The sequence below is a fragment of the Amia ocellicauda genome, chromosome 13, assembly GCF_036373705.1.
Source record: "Amia ocellicauda isolate fAmiCal2 chromosome 13, fAmiCal2.hap1, whole genome shotgun sequence".
Lineage (NCBI taxonomy): Eukaryota > Metazoa > Chordata > Actinopteri > Amiiformes > Amiidae > Amia > Amia ocellicauda.
Window position 1 is genome coordinate 9,549,422 of NC_089862.1, and position 18,721 is coordinate 9,568,142.

Consider the following 18,721-nt stretch of genomic DNA (forward strand, 5'->3'; position numbering starts at 1 on the left):
ATGGAAAGGGGGTTTCAGCTTGGAAACGTGAGCATTTCCCTTGTGCTCCTGCTGCTGCTCAAAGCGCTCGCCGGGACCTCGCACTGCTCGGCCGTGGGGAAGCCTGGCTCTGCCGCCGCTGTGGGGCCGGAGGCGGCTGAAGATGGTCCTGCTGTTATGGAGCGGGGTCTGGAAAGTGTCGGGGCTGCCTCGGCTCTCGGGGATGTAACTGTGGAGGACGACGAGAACGGGGGAGCCGGCGAGGGCGACGAGGCGGCGGAGGAGGCGAGCGGGGACGCCAAGCTGAAAAGGTAAACAAAAGGGGGACAAAAGCGGAAAAGTTATTAAACGGCCGCCGGCGTGTGCGTGAGGCCAGTCGGGTTTAATATGCGCCTGTTCTCGACGGTGTGAAGTAGTTTCTTTGGAAATACAGAGCATTGCAAGTTGCGTTTGCGACCGTGTCTCTGTCCCCTCGGCGACTTGTTGTAACTTGTCAAATCAAGGTGTCAGTCGGCCCTCTTGCATTGCTGTGCAAAAGCGGGGATATTTACTGCGCCTTTCTGCTCTATTCATTCTGTGCATGTGCGAGATTGTTTTTCTTCTTCTAAACTTGAAAGGCGTTGTTCCAGTTAGGCGCGGATAACTACCTGTCACAGCCATGTTTCTCTTCCCCTTTTGCAATGGTTCATCTCCACTCCAGCCCAAAAGGGAAGCGCCGTGTGCTATATATAAATATACAGCAGATCAGTTCGTGTTATTTGTCTGAGTTTCCTCTGTGCCACGCAGTCGGTGGCAGGGAGTCGTAGCCGCCCCTCAGGTCGGTGGAAACGGCGTGATCTTCCCCGTCCCGTCCCCCCCCTACCCCCACCCCCACCCCCAATGCGGCTTATACAGTGCAGATGTGGACAGCTGAATGAGACTTAAGTTCCTGCCACTTTTTTGACACTTTCTCTTTTATTTTCGCAATGTGCTGAAAGTGTGCACCGACTTTTCCTGTTTTCGTTCTCCGCGATCTGCTCCAAACGCTCATAATTCGGGTGTGGGGGGCTCCTTTAAAAAAGCCACGTTTTAATGTAAACGGCACGGTTTCCTGTGCACGTACTGATCGTGCTGTCCAGTTCATCCGGGCCCCGATGGACAGCGCCTGGCCGGGTGTGCGCTGGTGCGGTGCGGTGCGGTGCGGTGCGGTCTGGCGGACACTGCCGCAGCATGACCGCTCGCTCCTGTTTTGATTGCAGCACATGTGTCTGCAGACGATCCGTTTCTAGCTCTCGGATGAATCCAGTTGACAAATTTAGGATTTGACTTGCGCATCTCAGTAATGCATAACTACTTTACAGCGGATTGCAGGATGTCAAGGTTTGTCAGCCTTGTGTATCGTTGCAATGACTATAAATAGCTCGCACAGTTGTGCCGAGTGAGACATCTGACTTTGCAAACTCTTCCGTTTCCGATTGTGTTTATTCAGTAATTGCAATGCGTTTTGTAGACCCAGTCGGCTAAAACGGGTGGTATTCAAATAGTTCCCTATCATTATTTGTTTTTATTTTTCAATTCTTCATGCAGGGGTTTGACAAAATGCATCCAAAGCATTAGAAAGTATATTCAACACAATCGGTGTAAAGTACCGTAACATGCACCTTAATACAAATAAGCAAATGCAAGTGAACATGCAAATCCCTCTAACACAAATTCAATTGCAATTACAAACGTACTGATACACCCAGGTGTGTGTGTGGTATGCAACAGTATGTAGATGTGTTTATTGGTGGGAACGTCAGGGCATATTATTATTTATTTTTTTAAGTGAAAAATAAGATGATCTCTAATGGAGCCGTAGTTAACAGGTGCCTCATCACCGCAGAGTGCAGCCCGTTTCTGTAACCCCGTCTCTCCTCGACACTGCGAGCTGTGTTGTGCATCTAGTTATATTTTGTGGAAGTAGGCAGCACCCTTGTATATATGTGCGTTTGAAATAAATGTAGACGTATGTGTTTCGGTGAGATTTAAGTGTTTTTCTATACGAAATCAGGACTAGCTTTGTTTTATTGCTGTGCTGTGGGCAGGTTTGCTGAGTTCGCTGGATAGTGTTTTAATGGGTTTTCTCTTTAGCTGCAGGGTAGCTCTGAAAGCAGTCTTAGTTTCTTATGCCCTAAACGAAGAGAGAGTCTGGAAATATGTTTGCATTCATGCCCATGGAGAGAGACTGTGTGTGGGGAGGGAGGGGTGTCAGTAATGCAAAGTATCCCAAATTCTCAGCCAGCGCACAGGGTTATGCAACTGTTTGTTTGAGAGGGTGAAGGTAGAGGTCCTGCTGTGTTAAAGACACTAATACGTTTTAGCAAAAAGTGTCTTTAGATTATACATACTTTATATAACATTTATTACTACCATCATCTTTGCCAATGAGCCACTGTCCTCATGGTTCCATTCTGTAGGTCAGTGAATAGTTTTTTGTTCTACATTTTCTCTCTCCTCTGTTGATGTCAATTTGCGTGTGCACATTTGTATACATCTATGCATTTTTTATTTTTATGTATGCCTCATCCACTGTGTGTCCAAAGGCTTGTTAACAACTGTTTTGCCTGCTGGCCTCATTCATGTTTTTTGCTTGAGGATCATATAATTAATTAACAACATCTCTGTCAATTTGCACTTCCCATCAACTTTGTGACCTCCTTCTGTTGTCTAGTGTAAATATGTTATGAGATTTGTGTTTTCTCTATTGATTTATCCACATCTAAAGAGAAACCGCTCTTTTCACTAAAACAAAAAAACAAAACATTGCTGCTCTATTTCTGTCTTGGTTCACAATTTGTCTCCTAAACTGCAGTGTAGCATGAGCTTTGTTGAATAATGTTCCTGAACAATATGGTCCTGTTTTTTTTTTTTTTTTTTTTTTTTTTTTTTTTTTGTTGTTGTTTTTGCCTTTTCAACCTATTGGGAGAAGTACATTTTTCAGACATGAGTACATGCATGAACCTTGTCTTCCACTGAACAAAGCTTGTTTACATCTGCTTTTTGCATGTGCTTAGATGGAAATTATCCTGGCCAAATGGGGACATCAGTCTCAATCTTATGTCCTCAGTCAATGTCCTAAGGTTGATGCTTTAGTTGCATTAGTTGGGTGACAAACCAAAAAACATAATTCATACTAGAGTTGGTTGGCTTAACTGAAAACTAAGCTAAAGAAGCCTTTCGTGTCTCTACATATACACTACATATTTTTTTTCATACATTCACTATGCAAAAACCCTTTTGTGTAGATCCCTGAGAGAGCAGTGCGTTTGTGATGGCTCTTTGGAGCAGTGTGTCTCGGAGCTCCATGAAGGTGTGTGTGTCTAGTAGTGTGGACGGAGCTGCTGAAGCAGCTTCTGTGAGGAATGACAGGGCAGGGAATGGGGATTTCCACGCTCCGCAGGCATGTGACTCCATAGCACTAGCACTCCTCCTGGCCAGAGAGAGCAGCGGAAGAAATTGCTCTCATGTGATAATATCCTGTGCATTTTAACATTTATACTTGTGTTGTACTTCTTCCAACTTGGCTGGTATGCAATATTTGGAAGAAAGCAAAGCAAGAGGAGAATGTTTCAGTTGTTATTAGTTGAGGCACTTGAGATTTAATCTGTCAAAAGTGCAAGTTCACATGGTTTTTTTTAGTAAGCAGTAGTAGAAAAAATGCTTTTAAGCCAGTATTCATAACACTTTTTAACATTTAAAAATGTTAATTGTTAGTCCATCCTAATCATTTATGTAATCATTTATGTAATCAAATTACAGTGACGCACGTCACTTGTCAGTAATGTAACTGTATCATAGGTATGAAAGGTAAAGAACAATTAATAATAAGGATTATCCATTACAGAGGGTAAAATTGAATGCATAGGCCTGTTGTCCTGCTTTAAATCTGATGTAGTGTTAATGACTAAATTCTGAACTCCACTGCTACTGGGCAGATTTCAAATTGTGTGTGCTTGTCAATGCTCACATCGAGGACGTGCTTTTAACATCCACTGGGAACAGGTTGCAGACCTGACTTTAATCGGATGGAAAGGGACCCGGTGTGGTACTGTAAATCCATAGATCATACACTTAAAATGTATGTATGTTTGTCTCTTAAATTTGCTTAAATTGAATATACCAAGAAATCCCCCGACAGATGCTATAGAAGAGAAACCACTTACTGTCGATTGGCTGGACCCAGTGGCTAAAATAAAGTAGCTCTGTAAACACACTCAACAGATGACGCATCCCACCGTGCAGCTTTTTTAGGGCTCTAATCCATTGCCCTGGACATCCTAAGGGCTGAAGAAGCCAAGTTCTGGAACTGCTTTAAACTCTTAGGATCTCACTGAGACCGAACCAAGTACATAATATGATGTACTCATGCACAGTGGGGACTGGGAGAGCCTACTGCAGCATTAGAAGACTTGACAGCATTGACTGTTTCAACAGACACAGCAGCATGAGCAAGACCATCTGCCTTAATTCACTGTCAAAACTTTGAATAAGACACTGATGGGCTTATTGATGGTTTCTGGAAGTGACATGTTATATGCACTGGGAGGTTAAGTGCATGTTAGCAGAGTGGAGACTTTTCAGAATAAGATGTTAACTCCAGTTAACTTTAACACTCCTTGTACAATTTTCCAGACTTGATAGTGCATTATGTACAGTGGTTGAGGTATTTGAAAGCTACTGGATTTTGGTTCTTGAACTGACATCCAGTAGGCAGAATCTAATTGCCTAAATCCTCCACTGTTCTGTAGTAACTAATGTTTTTACTATTGCTAGCTGTCAGACAAGACAGAATTCTGCAGGTTCTCTTCTGAAATTGATCTATATAACTTTAAAAACGGTAATGATTATTTTAGACTTAAGGGGGATTTAATCTTTAACTCTTCACTGTTGCAGTCTGAATTAATTTGAGTGAATAAGTGGTGTCCTTTAGAGTAGTCAGTGGGTTAGCTCTGAATGTAGCCTAGTTTTGAGTCCTCTACTACATAAAGGAATGTGTTCTTTGGCATTATAAAACAAAACTAACTGTTAATTGTCATTCCAATCCTGCCTGCACCGTGTCCTTTCGAGGGAGTCAAATTAGACTCTGCTGTGGATCTGTTTCCAGTAATGTTGTGTGTGTGTTTTTTTTTTTTTTGGGTGTGCGTGATGCACCTTTCCCCTGATAATGTGTGTTCCTGTTTTCCTTTATGATAAGTCTCCTGCTGCTGACCGGAAAGTCACTGCAAAGCTCACTACACACAAGCATGTAAAAGCAGAGTGACAGCAATGGATGTTCATGTGGAATTGTTCAGCACAGTATAGCACATCTTCACTTTGTAGATGTTACATCATCTAGTGAGGTATCTGTTTTTTCTTAATTTTTCCAAACTCTCCCTTTTCAGTCTACTTTACAGAGCTGTCTGGCTTCCTGCATTTTTCAAATGTCTTTAATAGCCTTAATTAAATAGTTGTTTGGAAAGAATTCTGTCCACCTTTTAGAGATCCAAATGATTATATTTTGGACTTATTGGGTAGGGTTTTTGGTGAAACTATAAAAATGTAATGCTGTTTATCTCGTTTTTAAGAACTGTGGTATTTGTAAGCAGTAGTTAATGTATTTTCTATCCACTTATTGTTAATGGAAAAAGTATTTTGGGGGCATTTATGAAGGAGTTCTTGTAGTGGTTGAACCTCTCCTGCAGCCATTTCCTGGCCCCCTTCCTACACTGTGCAGTAACTGAGGATGGGGCCAAGCCCAGATCCTGCAGAGATCTCTGCGGAGTACGTGTGCGATGGGGACCAGCTGCTTACAGGGCTCTGCTCTACTGCACACCCACTGGCCAGAAGTGAGCAAGGTGACCCCTACCGGCTATCAGTCTGCTGCTATCTGTACAGGAGCTGTTTGAATAAGGAACTGCACAGCCCTAGTGATTGTGAAGTGCTGTCACGGAAGGGAGGAGCAGTACCCTGTGCCCTTCAATTTCACCCCAGCTGGCATCCTGCCCTTTGTAGAGGTGTTTTTTTTTTTTTTTTTTTTTATACTGCATAGCAGTCCTGGGGTATCAAAAACCCATACAGGCTTACAGGATAAACAACAAGATGACGAATGGGCTGGGCAAAATTGTAGTGAAAGTGACCTTAAAATGTTCTCTTTGTTTACTGCCTTCTCTGTTTGCAGGTCATACAATGACATGACAAAGGCTAATACTCTAGAACAATATTAATGTGTAATTGGAAAATGGCATTTCATTGAGGAGCCTAAGCAAACCTCCAGAGAAGGTTTCAAGTTATGTAAATTTGTAAAAAATGTATGTAAAAAGTTATGCTGTGACTGCATTAAGAATAGTGTGGGGAGTTTGTTACCTCTTCGGTTTCATCATATTTATTCATGTACTTTATGTATTAACTGAACACTTTACCTGTAAAATACAGAAGGTGAATTCATGAAACCTGTAGTAAGTAGACTATACTTAGATCTGTCTGTGTTGTCTTTTTTTTTTAGTTCAGTCAGCTTCTTGTATTCATTTGACATGATTACATGCTCATGCGAGGTATGGTTTTGAGTTCTAAACAGCATGCTTTGTTTCATTTAAGTCTATTTTCTAAACTTAATTGAATTCTTAACATTGCATGGCCCTTACCATGTGGCACAATCATTGCTACTGACTAGAGCAATGCTGTGGCAATTGCCCGTTCCTCTGAACTGCTGTTAAGAAAAATAATAATCATGATTTTATGATGCACATGGAATGAATTTAAGGCAAACCTCTGAAAATGCATTAATTAATAATGGAAACGGATTTGTTTTTATTTTGTATTTATTTATAACTGTGCAATTAATTTAGCCTTAATGCTTCTTGTGAGTTTTTGGCAGGCATTCACTGATCGTTCTCTGAAAAGAGTGCTATAGCAATGATCAGAGGTTTTGATAACCTTTGTCCATGCAGTAGTTCTTTGCTTTTTCCAACGGGAACCTCTGTGGCTGTAGCATCATGTAGTGACAGGTACTGAACTTAACATTCTGAATACACAGTACAAGTTTTAAAATTACTCTAACAGATTCAGTTGGCACAAAAACATGGCTTTATCATTGTTTTGTTTTTTACTCTCCTTTACAGGATGATGTAATTCTAAAAGAAGAGCCATCAGCAATACAGTGCAGGCAGTAATCACTCTCTCCTGTTTCATACATATTTCACCGAACCCTGTCATATAAAGAATGAACAGCTTTTGACATGGTTGCCAAAATAACACAAAGTACAGCTGTGCTTTGTTTGTTAGTAATGTTTAATTTGTGTTGTCATTCATTGCAAAACATTATACAGAACATTGTATTTGTGTTCTGTGAAGATCAAATGATCATTTCAACTAGACCTGTAAAATATAATCCATTAGGTGAATAATATAAACTCCTAAACTACATTATTTTATACCCGCCTTAATGAACTGCTGCAAAGACTTTTATTTAATGTATTTAATTTTCGGTTGACACCCTTATCCAGGGTAACTTAGTTTACACAAGCATTACAAAAGCCCAGTATTACAGATCAATACAAAATGTAAGCATTAAAAAGTGCAGTAGTACAATTAATGTAAAATACAAACCATCCATACTAGTTCAAGAGGTTACAAGGGCAGACATGATGCAGTTAAATCCTGTGTATGTGCTAAAGGGAGGGGTGCATAGTTGATATCACAATAAATAATTGTACAATGGACAGGCCTTTGTCTTCCATTATCTTCGTGTGATCTATTTAAGCCACAGAGCTCTACTGCAACTAGGCTGACCAGAGACCAAAGTAAAGTTATCTTAAGAGTTGCTGGTTTCTTTTTTTTTTTTTTTAATTGAATTTTTACTCCTTTTGGGGAGTCCTGGCATGTTGCTAAGAGGCTCATCTATAATTATCCTTGCAAAAGCATTCTGCTTCCTGTTTTTTCCCCTCCTTTTTAGCACGTTCAATTATTTTTTAACCTTGAATGTTCTAAAAAGCCATGACTGCTGATAGAGGCTGGTGCCCCTTCTCAACACTGGTGCTTACTTGCATTCTTACAGCTGTAGATGCAATGCTGGTGTTTTAAAATTAAATGTATCATTTGAAATCTTAACTTGATATTACTCGATACCAGCCTCTGTGTTGATTGATTTCTTCAATGGTAATGCTATTGGGCAAAATGTGTTCAGTTATCACTGAGTAACTGATTTAATGTTATGTTAAGGTTTTAGGTTGCTTATTTTTTATAATGAACCAATGACACGTACTCGCACCAATTCAAATGAATTTCAAGTCTTAACATCTCGGAGAAAATTATTTGACTGTAGAGAGAGATTTAATATTTTCAGATTTTCAATGATTAAACTGTATATTACACAGATGGGAAAACTGTGTTGACAGTCTAGTTTGTAGTTAATATGGTTGGCGGGTGTATCTTTTACATGCCTAGTTCAAAGCTGTGGTGTCTTCAGTAGAAGAAATATACCAGCATGCGTCTGGAGGTCTGAGGTTGCTACTCTGCAAGAGCAAGGTAAAAAGCCCGCTCTGTGGAGCAGTTAATGGACATTAGAGGACATTAATCCATTATGTGGTTGAAGTGATTGCTAAAGGATTGTTAAAGGACTTAACTCTTGATACTTCAGTAATGACTTCCAGTGCTTGTTCTAGTTTAGATACTTGATTTACTGCAGGCAGCATAATCCCCTTTTAATGTGCCTGGTAGATGCTGTTTTTGGTCAGGACCTGCAAGTGCTAATATAGCTTCTCTGTAATCTGCTCTAATTTCTTCCACTCCCTATCTGGACTTGAATCTCAAAGTGCATTACTTCCTGCTGGATCATGGAGTGTTTTTATTCTTTCATTGTATATTCCAGAGAATGTCATGGAGTTTGATTGCAGAGTGAAATAAATGGAATTTGAAAATGTTTTTATTGGTGTGTCTTATCTGCAATTTTCCTTTTCTGGGGTAATGTAATTTTTATTTCTCTGTGAAAGCTACAGTTTATGCAATAACCAAACCATGCCTTGAGAGACATAATGGAGCTTGTTCCAGATGCACACCAATGACCTTTTATTTTTTACAGGGTAGAGCTGTAGTGCTGAACTCTGGGAATGTTCTGACACATGCTTGAAGTCCCATTTTGAGCTCCCATTAATCCAATGCCTAATTGCTGTGGTCATCTAATGTGCCTAAGGTACAATTTAGATCATAACTTCAGGATGTTTTGCATATAGGGTTCTGAACGGTCTTCAGCCTAACTGTCATTTGCATTTGGAGGAGGACTGTGGGGTGTACACAGTCCTTGTGGTTCACCTGTTTTCACTGGTTGGCTTTTCTTTAATGTTCCTGTGCAGAATCTTGTGTGACACTGCAGGTGATAAGATTCGCAACTGTATCTGCAGCTGGCTCGGAAACTGTGCTATAATAGACCTCAGTGTCTCAGTTGGTGATGAAAGGGGTTTACTAAATTGAATTGAATGCTTAGTGTGGTTTTAAGGATTGAAAATCAGTTACATAGATATAAGGTTTTGAAAAATGTAACACTGAACTCACTGCACTAGACCCATTGATATAGATGAACAACTTGCAAGATAACTTTAGCACAGTGCTTTAAAGAGGACTGTCTGGACACCCAACAAATTCATGTGTAGCAAGGATCAATGTAGGGTAGGCAATACAGTAATTGACTTGATCTACTTCTATTCATTCAGTGCAGGGGAGTGGACTCTGTGATAATTTATTTTCTGCGGTCAGCACAACTAACTGAAAGATCCTAAGGTACGGCATACAGATTCTCCATGCAGAACACTTGAGCTCAAAAAGCTACAACTGACTGAATATTTTGCTACAGAGGTGATTTGTCGTGAGTTTAGTGGTAAAGAGGTGCCGTTTAATGTTAGTCAACTGCACCTACAACATGTTCCTTGCCCTTGGTTTATATTACTGCTTTTGGATAGTGTTAATGTTTTGATTTTACTGTCCATGCTTTCATTCCTCATTTACGTGAAAATCTTTGTGACTGCCAGGCACAGAGGTTTTTGTTTTTATTATTGTGTTTTTTTATACAAATGATGTAATGTTAAAATGACAATGGTTATGTAAAAAAAAAAAAAAAAAAAGGTTGCTGAAACTCTCCTTAAAATTTGGTGCTGTGCACTGTTTGAAAGGGTTACGCACTTTTTAAAGGTGAACGTCATATGTTAATGCCTGAACATGATTCCCTCTTATAGTTGTTTCTCAGTTGCATAAGGTACTTTCGCAGTAATGTAAAACTATTTTTATTGAGATGCTCAGTATCCTGAAAAGATTTCTTCCTGGGTGTTCTAACCAGATGGGTTATTTAGTGATGTCTTAGTTGGTACCGGTGGTTTTGTAACCATCACAGAAGTGCCTAGTTCTTGGCGGGAAACGGCGAGCTGGCAGTGTGTAGCATCATGTCTTCTCTGCCTACACTGCAAACACCCCCCCCACCCCCCCGGTGCTCCCGGTGCTCGGCAACACCTCGGCCTCTGCAGGGCTGCCTGGCACTGGGACCCTGCTCCCCGTCTGGCTCTCTCTGCCTACTGCTTAGCAACAACGAATCAGCCAGACGGAGTTGGGCAACTAGTTGGCCAATTAGACTACAGGAGGGGAGTGTGTAGAATTTGAGTTAGCCGCGTCTGAAGGGAGAGGAAGGGGGGGTAGGGAAAGGAAGAAAAAAGAAAAAGGAAGAGTTCATGTCCTTGTTTTGTTTTTCACCGTCTAGTTCTAGTTCTGTAACCAGGGAAAGTTGTCAGGTTTATTAATAGCAACCAGTTCCTGACTGGTGGTGCTCTGTTGGGCACAGGTGGGGTTTGCTGTGGTCCGTCTGCTGGGCACACGTTCTTGCACAGCTTGAGCTCTAGTGCACGTGCATTTATTTTGGAGATTAAAGTTGTTTTTTTGTTTTGTGTTTGTTTTTGTTTTTTTGGTCATTTTATAGTTAAGACAAAAATTAAAATGTTCTTGCAGAACTAACTTATCATGGCATGGCAAAAGCAATGAGTGCCCCAGTGAATAAAGTTGTTTGTGCCCTTTGATCAAAATGCTTCCCATCTGTATTCAATTTCTAAATTTCTTCTAGGTTCTGAAAGTGGATTCTGACGTCTGTTACGTTTTCTACTTTTCTTTTTTGGTATTAATTTTTAAGAAAACCAAACCAAAACATCTTCTGTACAATTTTAGTCGATCAAGGTAATAATATTTTCTATTTTCAAAATGTAACTTTTTAAATGTAATAAAAAAAAAAAAACTCACTGTAGTTTTACTTCAGCACAGGAACAAGGTATCCATTGAAGTTATTTCTGTTCCGCTGGGTGTATACCTTCACCTACTATATCCTATAGTAACTGCACAAAGATGTGAGGAAAGATGAGATGAGGTGATATTCACCATTCAAAAACAATCAAACAAAAAAGAAGTTACAATGATGGCTGCAAGACCTTCAGAGTTGGAGCCTTTTAGGAAAATGTGCGAGAAGTCTGCAGTAAATGTAAGAGTTTTGACTGTACTGCCTGGGTAATTGCAGATGGGAACTCTTGTCTTTAAGAATCTAGCTATTTACAGATCATGCACAGAGTAGGACCCTGCAGTACTGCAGCATTGGGTGGGGGAGATCCAGGGGAGGGGACGGGTGCGGGGGCGAGGGAGGGTTAAGTTGCGGGGGCATTAGGACCCAGTTAACCTGCCTGTCTGTGGCTGGCTCCCTACTGCTTAGCAACAACGAATCAGCCACACAGAGCCAGGAGAGAGTGAGCCAATGAGAAACATGGAGCGCAGTGTGTCTGAGTTTGATTTAGCCGCGTCTGAAGAGAAGAGAAGAGTTGGGGTGGGGGGGAGAAGGGCTTGCATTAGTTTGTGCAAGTTCATGGACCCTTTTTTTTTTTATATAAATAATATATAGTATACTTTAATATCTGGGGAAAGGCTGACAAGGTTGAATTTACTGTTATGTTTTGGTTGATCAGAACTAAATTGACCATAAAGTACAGGAAGATGGGAGTGCATTGCTTGGTTCAATTTACAGAGCACTGTAATACTGCTTTTATGGACTTCAGAGTAGGTGTATTCTGGAACTAAAAGTGATGCACAATCTAAAGTAGAGGTATGTTTTGTAGTAAAACTGCTTGTTTTTGGTAGTGTTTTTATTTGTTTATCTTTATATACAGTGCCTAAAGGAAGCATTCACACCCCTTGGACTTCTTGTTACAACCTGAAGTTTTGAAATGGGATTTCTTTTCCCTTTTGATATACACAACCTTCTCAACACTTTGAATAGGCAAAACCACTTTTATTGTGAAACAACAGTTAATGAAAAATAATCAGAAATGTCTAGATTAGAGGAGTATTCATCCCGTGTGAGTCAGTACTTTTGTTGAACCACTTTGGCTTTACCAGGTTTGCACATCTGGATTGTGCAATATTTGCCTATTCTTCTTGGTAAAATTGTTCAAGCTCTGTCAAGTTGGATAGGGATCATTTTATTGAACAACAATCTTTCCACAGATTCTCAATCGGATTAAAATCCGGGCTTTGACTGGGCCACTCTAGGACATGCACTTGTTTTTAACTCCCTTCAGTGTCGTTTTGTCTGGTCAATGTCCTGTGGACAGGTGAATCTCCATCCCAGTCTTAGGTCTTTTGCAGACTGAAGGAGGTTTTCCTCAATGATTTGCCTGTATTTAGCTCCATCCATTTTGCCCTCTGCCCTGACAAGTTTCCCCATCCCTGCTGATGCAAAGCATCCCCATAGCATGATGCAGCCACCACCATGCTTCACAGTAGGGATGGTGTTACCTGGGTGATTTGCCGTGTTGGGTTTGTGCCAGACAACCCTTTGCATGTAGGCCAAATAGTTCATTTTTTGTTTCATCAGACCACAATCTTTTCCCACAATTTCTCCCTTATATTGTAATATCAATTTACCCCTTCAGAATCCGTTATTAAGTCTACAATCATCCTGGGTGCAGGAGAACTTCCCTGCCTTTCCCTGACCACAGACTGATTCAGATTGGAGACCATTTTGTTTGTTGTTGAGTTGCTGGAAGACTTTCTCTGCAGGGACAGAATATACAGTGGATGCACCCGGTCTGGAGCAGAAAGGAGCCCTATGCTAAGCCACCTTCTAGACATTATCCATTGAACAATTTCTCTTAAATGAAAGTGTTCACATCCTTCGTACTGCTGTGTTGACTGTGCCAGCTGAGTTCTGCCAATCTAGACTGGTGGAGAGCAGAGATCAACCAGTGACAGCTGTGCACTGCTGGGTGTGTTTGTCACAGCCTCTCCTCTCTCTAACCTACATAAAAAAAAAAAAAACTCCCATCCCAATTTATAGCATGGGGGGTTCTAAAACACATTAAAATTGGTGAAACTGAATAAGAAAACAATGTCTTATGCATTGCCATGTTGCAAAGGAAACCTAGGTTTCCTTCTACAGACAGTTTGTAGAGAAAACAAGCCTACATGCAAACATTAAACTCTTTATTCGTTAAAAAAAAAAAAAAAAAAAAAAACTGATTGGCAGTGGGAGCTTCATTTAACTTGACACAATGTTATATAATTTTAAATGAAGCACATTGTGTTTTTTCTCTCTCCATTAATAGAATTGGTAATATACTTTAGTAAATCGGTTCCTTATTGTTTACACAGCAATATGTTTTCTGAGATTTTAAAGCAAAAACATTTGTTTTTCAAGCAGAATACAATTTTTGCATAAAGCAGACAAACTGTGATGAGACAATTTCAGATTAACTTTTCTCCAATTAAAAACAGTCACTCCTAATTGAAGTACAGTGTTTATGACAACCAGTAAGTTCATCTGTGGTCTAAACAATATTAGACTACTACAGAAATGATGAACATGATGACATGTTTGTCTAAAAATAAAGTATATTAAGGGATCAAGAGTTTTTTTTTTTTTTTTTTTTTTTTTTCCCTCTTCTAAATGTGGATATATGCTTGTTAGATAAAACACTGACTATAGCATAAAATAGTGCATTTTTACACCATAAGTTAGCATACAGAAGAAGTTATATTTTCATCAAACTGAAGAAGCAGAAACAAATGTTCTCAGTAATTATATACTCGCAGTCAATCTTTTGTTTTTGTGATTGTGTAGCCTGATGCAGTAGCCTTCCCATTTAAGTCTGAATGTGATGCATGGGCAAAGGCAACGAGTAAATGCAATCTTTACAACGGGAAACTCGACGGCTCTTGATTGCTGTTGCGAGCATGGAGAATTGCAGGGTGTTGGCGCTCTCATGCTGTAAAAACATGTTTTTTCCTATTTGCAGCAAATTACTGTAACTTACTTACTACTCGCACGTAAATATAAATAATGTGCGCTCCACAGTTTCAGGATTTTGTCCTTACTTAAATGAGTTACAGATTAAATGTTAACCTTTGCTATAATGGTATAACCTGTTTTATAAGTTACACTAAGCTGAACAATTGAGTATTTCTCCACTTTTATACAAAAATTACTTTGAAATTATCTTGCTTTTAGCAGTATTTTTTTTTTTAACCAAATATGTGATGAACTGTATTACCAAAGCTGGAGCTCTTACACATTTCAGCTGTTGGACCTGCTTCCAGACATTTTAGGGTTGCAGTTTCACGCTTTACAAATAACTTTCGAGTTTTAATTGCCTGTTTAGGATGCGAGACCCGATTAATTAGCACCATGTGCCTGTGTGTTAGCAGGTAGAGCAGCAGTCTGGCACTGGGATCAGCATGGTATGCTAAGAGCGCTCGGCAGCAGAACAGCTTTATTCCTGGCATGCGAGTGCAGCTTGTCCGCCAGGCGTGGTACTGCATCCACAACTTCCCCACGTGCTTCTCATTTCATTATTTTATTCTGATAGTGTATCAGTGCCCCAGACGTAACTGGGATCAGTACACGATAACTGGGTGTAACACAACTGCCTGCTACTGCACGGTTACAGCCAGACATCTGCCTTGATTGGACAGGGTTGAAGGAGGATGTGCTGATTTGCTGAGTGCAAAATGACCCATAGAGACACTCCAGTATTAAGACCAGCCCTGCTTTTTCAATGGGCTCTGTTCACTGTAACTGGGTGTTTTAGACATGCACTTCAGAACTACTGCGGAAAGTCAATTCTCCGGAGGTGCATTGTGTACGATTGGTTTCGTTCATGTTCTCCATCATTTCAGGGCAAAACATTTGTTGTCACGTTGAACAAGTCTGTTATCAATTTCAGCTTCTTCTGAGCAATAATTCCGTCAATCCAGACATGGAAATCTGAAAATTGATTGCAATAATGCATAATCTGTATCAATTTAGAGAAATATGATTAATTGGTACATTTTAGAAGAACTCTAATCTGATCAGCTTCCTGTCAATTGTATGCAGTGTGATTAATGTAGCCTAGTGATTTAACATGATACCAGTCAATCTTACTACTAGTAAACTGTAAATGGTACTTTAATTTCATTAGTAGTATTAGTAACTAGTTATCTACAAATTTAAGGTCTTATCCCACAAATCTATTGAAGAAAGTCATGACTCTCCACAGCGGGTCTGTGTTTATGTCCTACTTATGAAAGCGCATGAGGTGGACAGGGTGTTGGTCTGCGATGCCGCTGATGTGGCAGGGCTATCCTAAACCAGTCACCGTCTGTTTTTTCCAGGCAGCTGTGGCTCAGTATTCATTCTTTTCTTCTCCTATCTTCAGTGACCGTTCAAGTTAATAATAAACAAATAAAAAAAAATAGATTGCTCTACCATTGCTCGAAAATGAAAAGCTTCATATATTATTAAATAAACTCCTTGCTTAGTACTACACAGTGGGGAGGGCACAGGGACCCAGCACAGCTCTTCTCTCTCTTGCTCTGCATGCCTACTGCTTAGCAACAACCAATCATCCCTATGTTTTTGGAAAACCAGGCAGCCAATTACACACAGAGAAGCATGGGTTTGGGTTCCTTAGTTGTAGTGGAGTCTGGAAGAAAAACACATTTGGACTGAGCCCTCCCTGCTTCGGCATAGAGCTGCTGTCAGTGGGGGATGTTTCATAAAAAAAAAAAAAAAAAAAAAAAAAAAAAAGGTTTGAAATGAAACCAAAACAAACAAAAAAAATGAAGTTAAAAATCTGGAAGGTGTGGTGAGAATGTACTGGGCTGTTACAGCAGTTTTGCAAATGTATGCTCTTCTAGCATATAAATTATGAATTTAAGACTATTAGTCTGATTTGCATTTGGTCCCTGTGGAAACCAGGAGTATCTGTGTGATAGCTGTGGATACTGAATCTGGTCATGGTTTTTAATCCCAGTTACTGAACTGCATGCGATATGTTATTGCAGACATTGAGCGTAGTGCATCTTAGGCGATGTCTGTGTCCTATAGCTCTAGGATACTGAATGACTTCTGCCTTGCTTTATGTACACAAACAGTGCTGTTCTCTGGCTGTGGGCTGAGTGTCTCACTCCCTTGGCTGTCTGGACCCATCCAGTCATGTCAGACTGGATCAAAAGCCATCTGTCCTGTGCTGTGGAGTCCACGAGTCATGCTCATGTGTGTCTGTCCTTTGCAGAGAACACATCGGCGTGTTTTCATTCCAATAATTTATTCATGTAGGGTAAAAAATATAAACTCTGTGGTCTTGGCAAAATCTCCATTATGTTGTCACAATGAATTACTGATGCCACAATCTCAGATTTAGCCTACACGCCAGCATGTTTAGCTGTTGCTGGGAATAAAACCACATGGTTGTTTATCTTGTGTTTTATACATCCAGTCTGCACTCCGTTCGTTACAGTACATTGTTCTGCCCTTACATCTGAAATATAACACCAACACAATAAATCTATGGTATCATTTTAAATAAACAGTTTCTTCTGTTCCAGTCTTGAGAATAATCCCTGTATTGTGCTAGTAACAAGATGGGATTGTATCCCTTTTTCAGTATTGAATTCTGATTCATGTCAGTTGAATCGGAAGTCATGCATCAATGTTTTACTGCAGTACTCCAAAGATACTCTTTGAAGTAATTATTGTAATGCATAAGATCAATGGGCACTACCCCACATACAGTTTATAAAGCAACCCAACTTCTCAGGAGAGTGGGGCCTGGGAACCTTGATATTTGTTTAAGGAGTGTTATCAAAATATTATTTTTTCAAGTTTATATGTTGCTTAAAAGGTTTTGTTTATCAATGGGGTGGGAGAGCGGGAGTGTATTCGTCAACTGAAGTCAATGTCTGTTGGCAGTTAAAGTTGAAAAGTTGAAAGTCTTTAGGATTGTTGTGTAGTGGGTTAAGTGTCCCCTATAGGCTAGGTTTACTGCAGCAATGTGCTCCCTACAGTTCACTGCAATGTGCCAGCAGGAGAGCTGTCTTTGACTGCCCTGTCTGTGTCAAGCTGCCTATTAGAACAACTGACCAAGAATTCAGATGCTGACTTCCTTCCAACGTCTTGGGACAGTGTTAATATGCTAAATTTCTGACCAGTTCAGCCTATCTATTTGAAGTACCTTGTACCATCTGTCTGTGTGCCTTTCATTTGCACAATGTCTATATTGTATCTACTGGTGTCTTTTGGTAGATGTGGCTCTTGGGCTGTACTGTTAGTATGTGAACGCATCCTTGGTAATCTGCTGATGTTTTGTCGGCTAAATTGAGTCCTATTCTCCTGTTTACCAAACGTACATTCTTATACTGCTTTCCACTTCCTTTGGGATTTTTCTTTTTTCCTTTGTGTGTGCCTACTTGTTTTGAATTCTCTTCTTTGTTACTGCCTCTTCACTCTAGATCTGAGATGAGAAGAAAACAAATTTGTAATACCCAAAAGTCTGTGCTTTTCAAATGGAGTTTGCATTCTAAATCCGATTTTTCATATGACAAGTTTCTTTTGTTGTTTTTTCTAAGGCCGTTCTTTAATCATTTCAGTAGAGGCACAGTATAGTGGAGTAAGTGTTTAGATTTAATCATAAGATATTTCTGAAATAATATTATGCATATTAGGAACTTCTCGGTCTATAGTCCTGTGATAAATCTAGTGGAAGATGGCTCAGAAGCAAAGTTGTAATCTGTAGCCACTGAAACCCAGCAGTCTGACATGCTTGATAAGTTACTAACTGTCCTTAATGTAACAGTGATTCTGTTATCCACCCTACTGCTTCTCTTGCATTGCCCTCTCTATGTTCAGTACCCTTCAGAGGCATTGGGATGTTATGACCTCCAGCAGTTCTCCACAAGTGGGGTTGCGCTTTTGTGGTTAGTGTTCGTGTTCAGGACAATTTCAAACCTATCCACTGAAACTGATCTTTCCCTCCGATCTCTGAATACATTTCTATGAGAAGCAAACTTTTGTGTTCGAGAGCATCATAGCTCTACATTTACAGTTATTCGCAAATCATTCTCCTTTCAGCTACACGGCCCTGCATGCTGTCCGTCCCACTCACCACATGTTGCTGAATTTTAGGAAGGCCTTCGAAATGAGGGTTGGAATAGAAGTTGTTTATGGCTAAGCTGATCCTATAACGATTTACTCTGTGTCTATCCAGGTCTCTGGTGATCATCAGCACCCTGGACGGCCGGATCTCAGCCCTGGACCCAGAGAATCAGGGCCGGAAGCAGTGGGATCTGGATGTGGGTTCAGGGTGCCTGGTCTCCTCCAGCCTCAGCAAGCCAGAGGTACTTGTGCATATATACTGAGTTTACAGCAAACTTAATCTATACCTGGGGTCAGGTTTTGCAGCTTCTCATTTAA

At 40.2% G+C, this 18,721-nt stretch overlaps 1 protein-coding gene across 1 annotated transcript in view; it reads left to right on the forward strand.

The window, feature by feature from the left end:
• The window catches only part of eif2ak3 (eukaryotic translation initiation factor 2-alpha kinase 3), a 41,556-nt gene continuing 22,835 nt past the window's right edge, over positions 1-18,721 (forward strand). Inside the window, exons 1-2 of the mRNA XM_066719857.1 lie at positions 1-290; positions 18,516-18,645. Coding sequence (XP_066575954.1) covers positions 1-290; positions 18,516-18,645 — 420 coding nt within the window. The remainder of the gene's footprint in view (positions 291-18,515; positions 18,646-18,721) is intronic.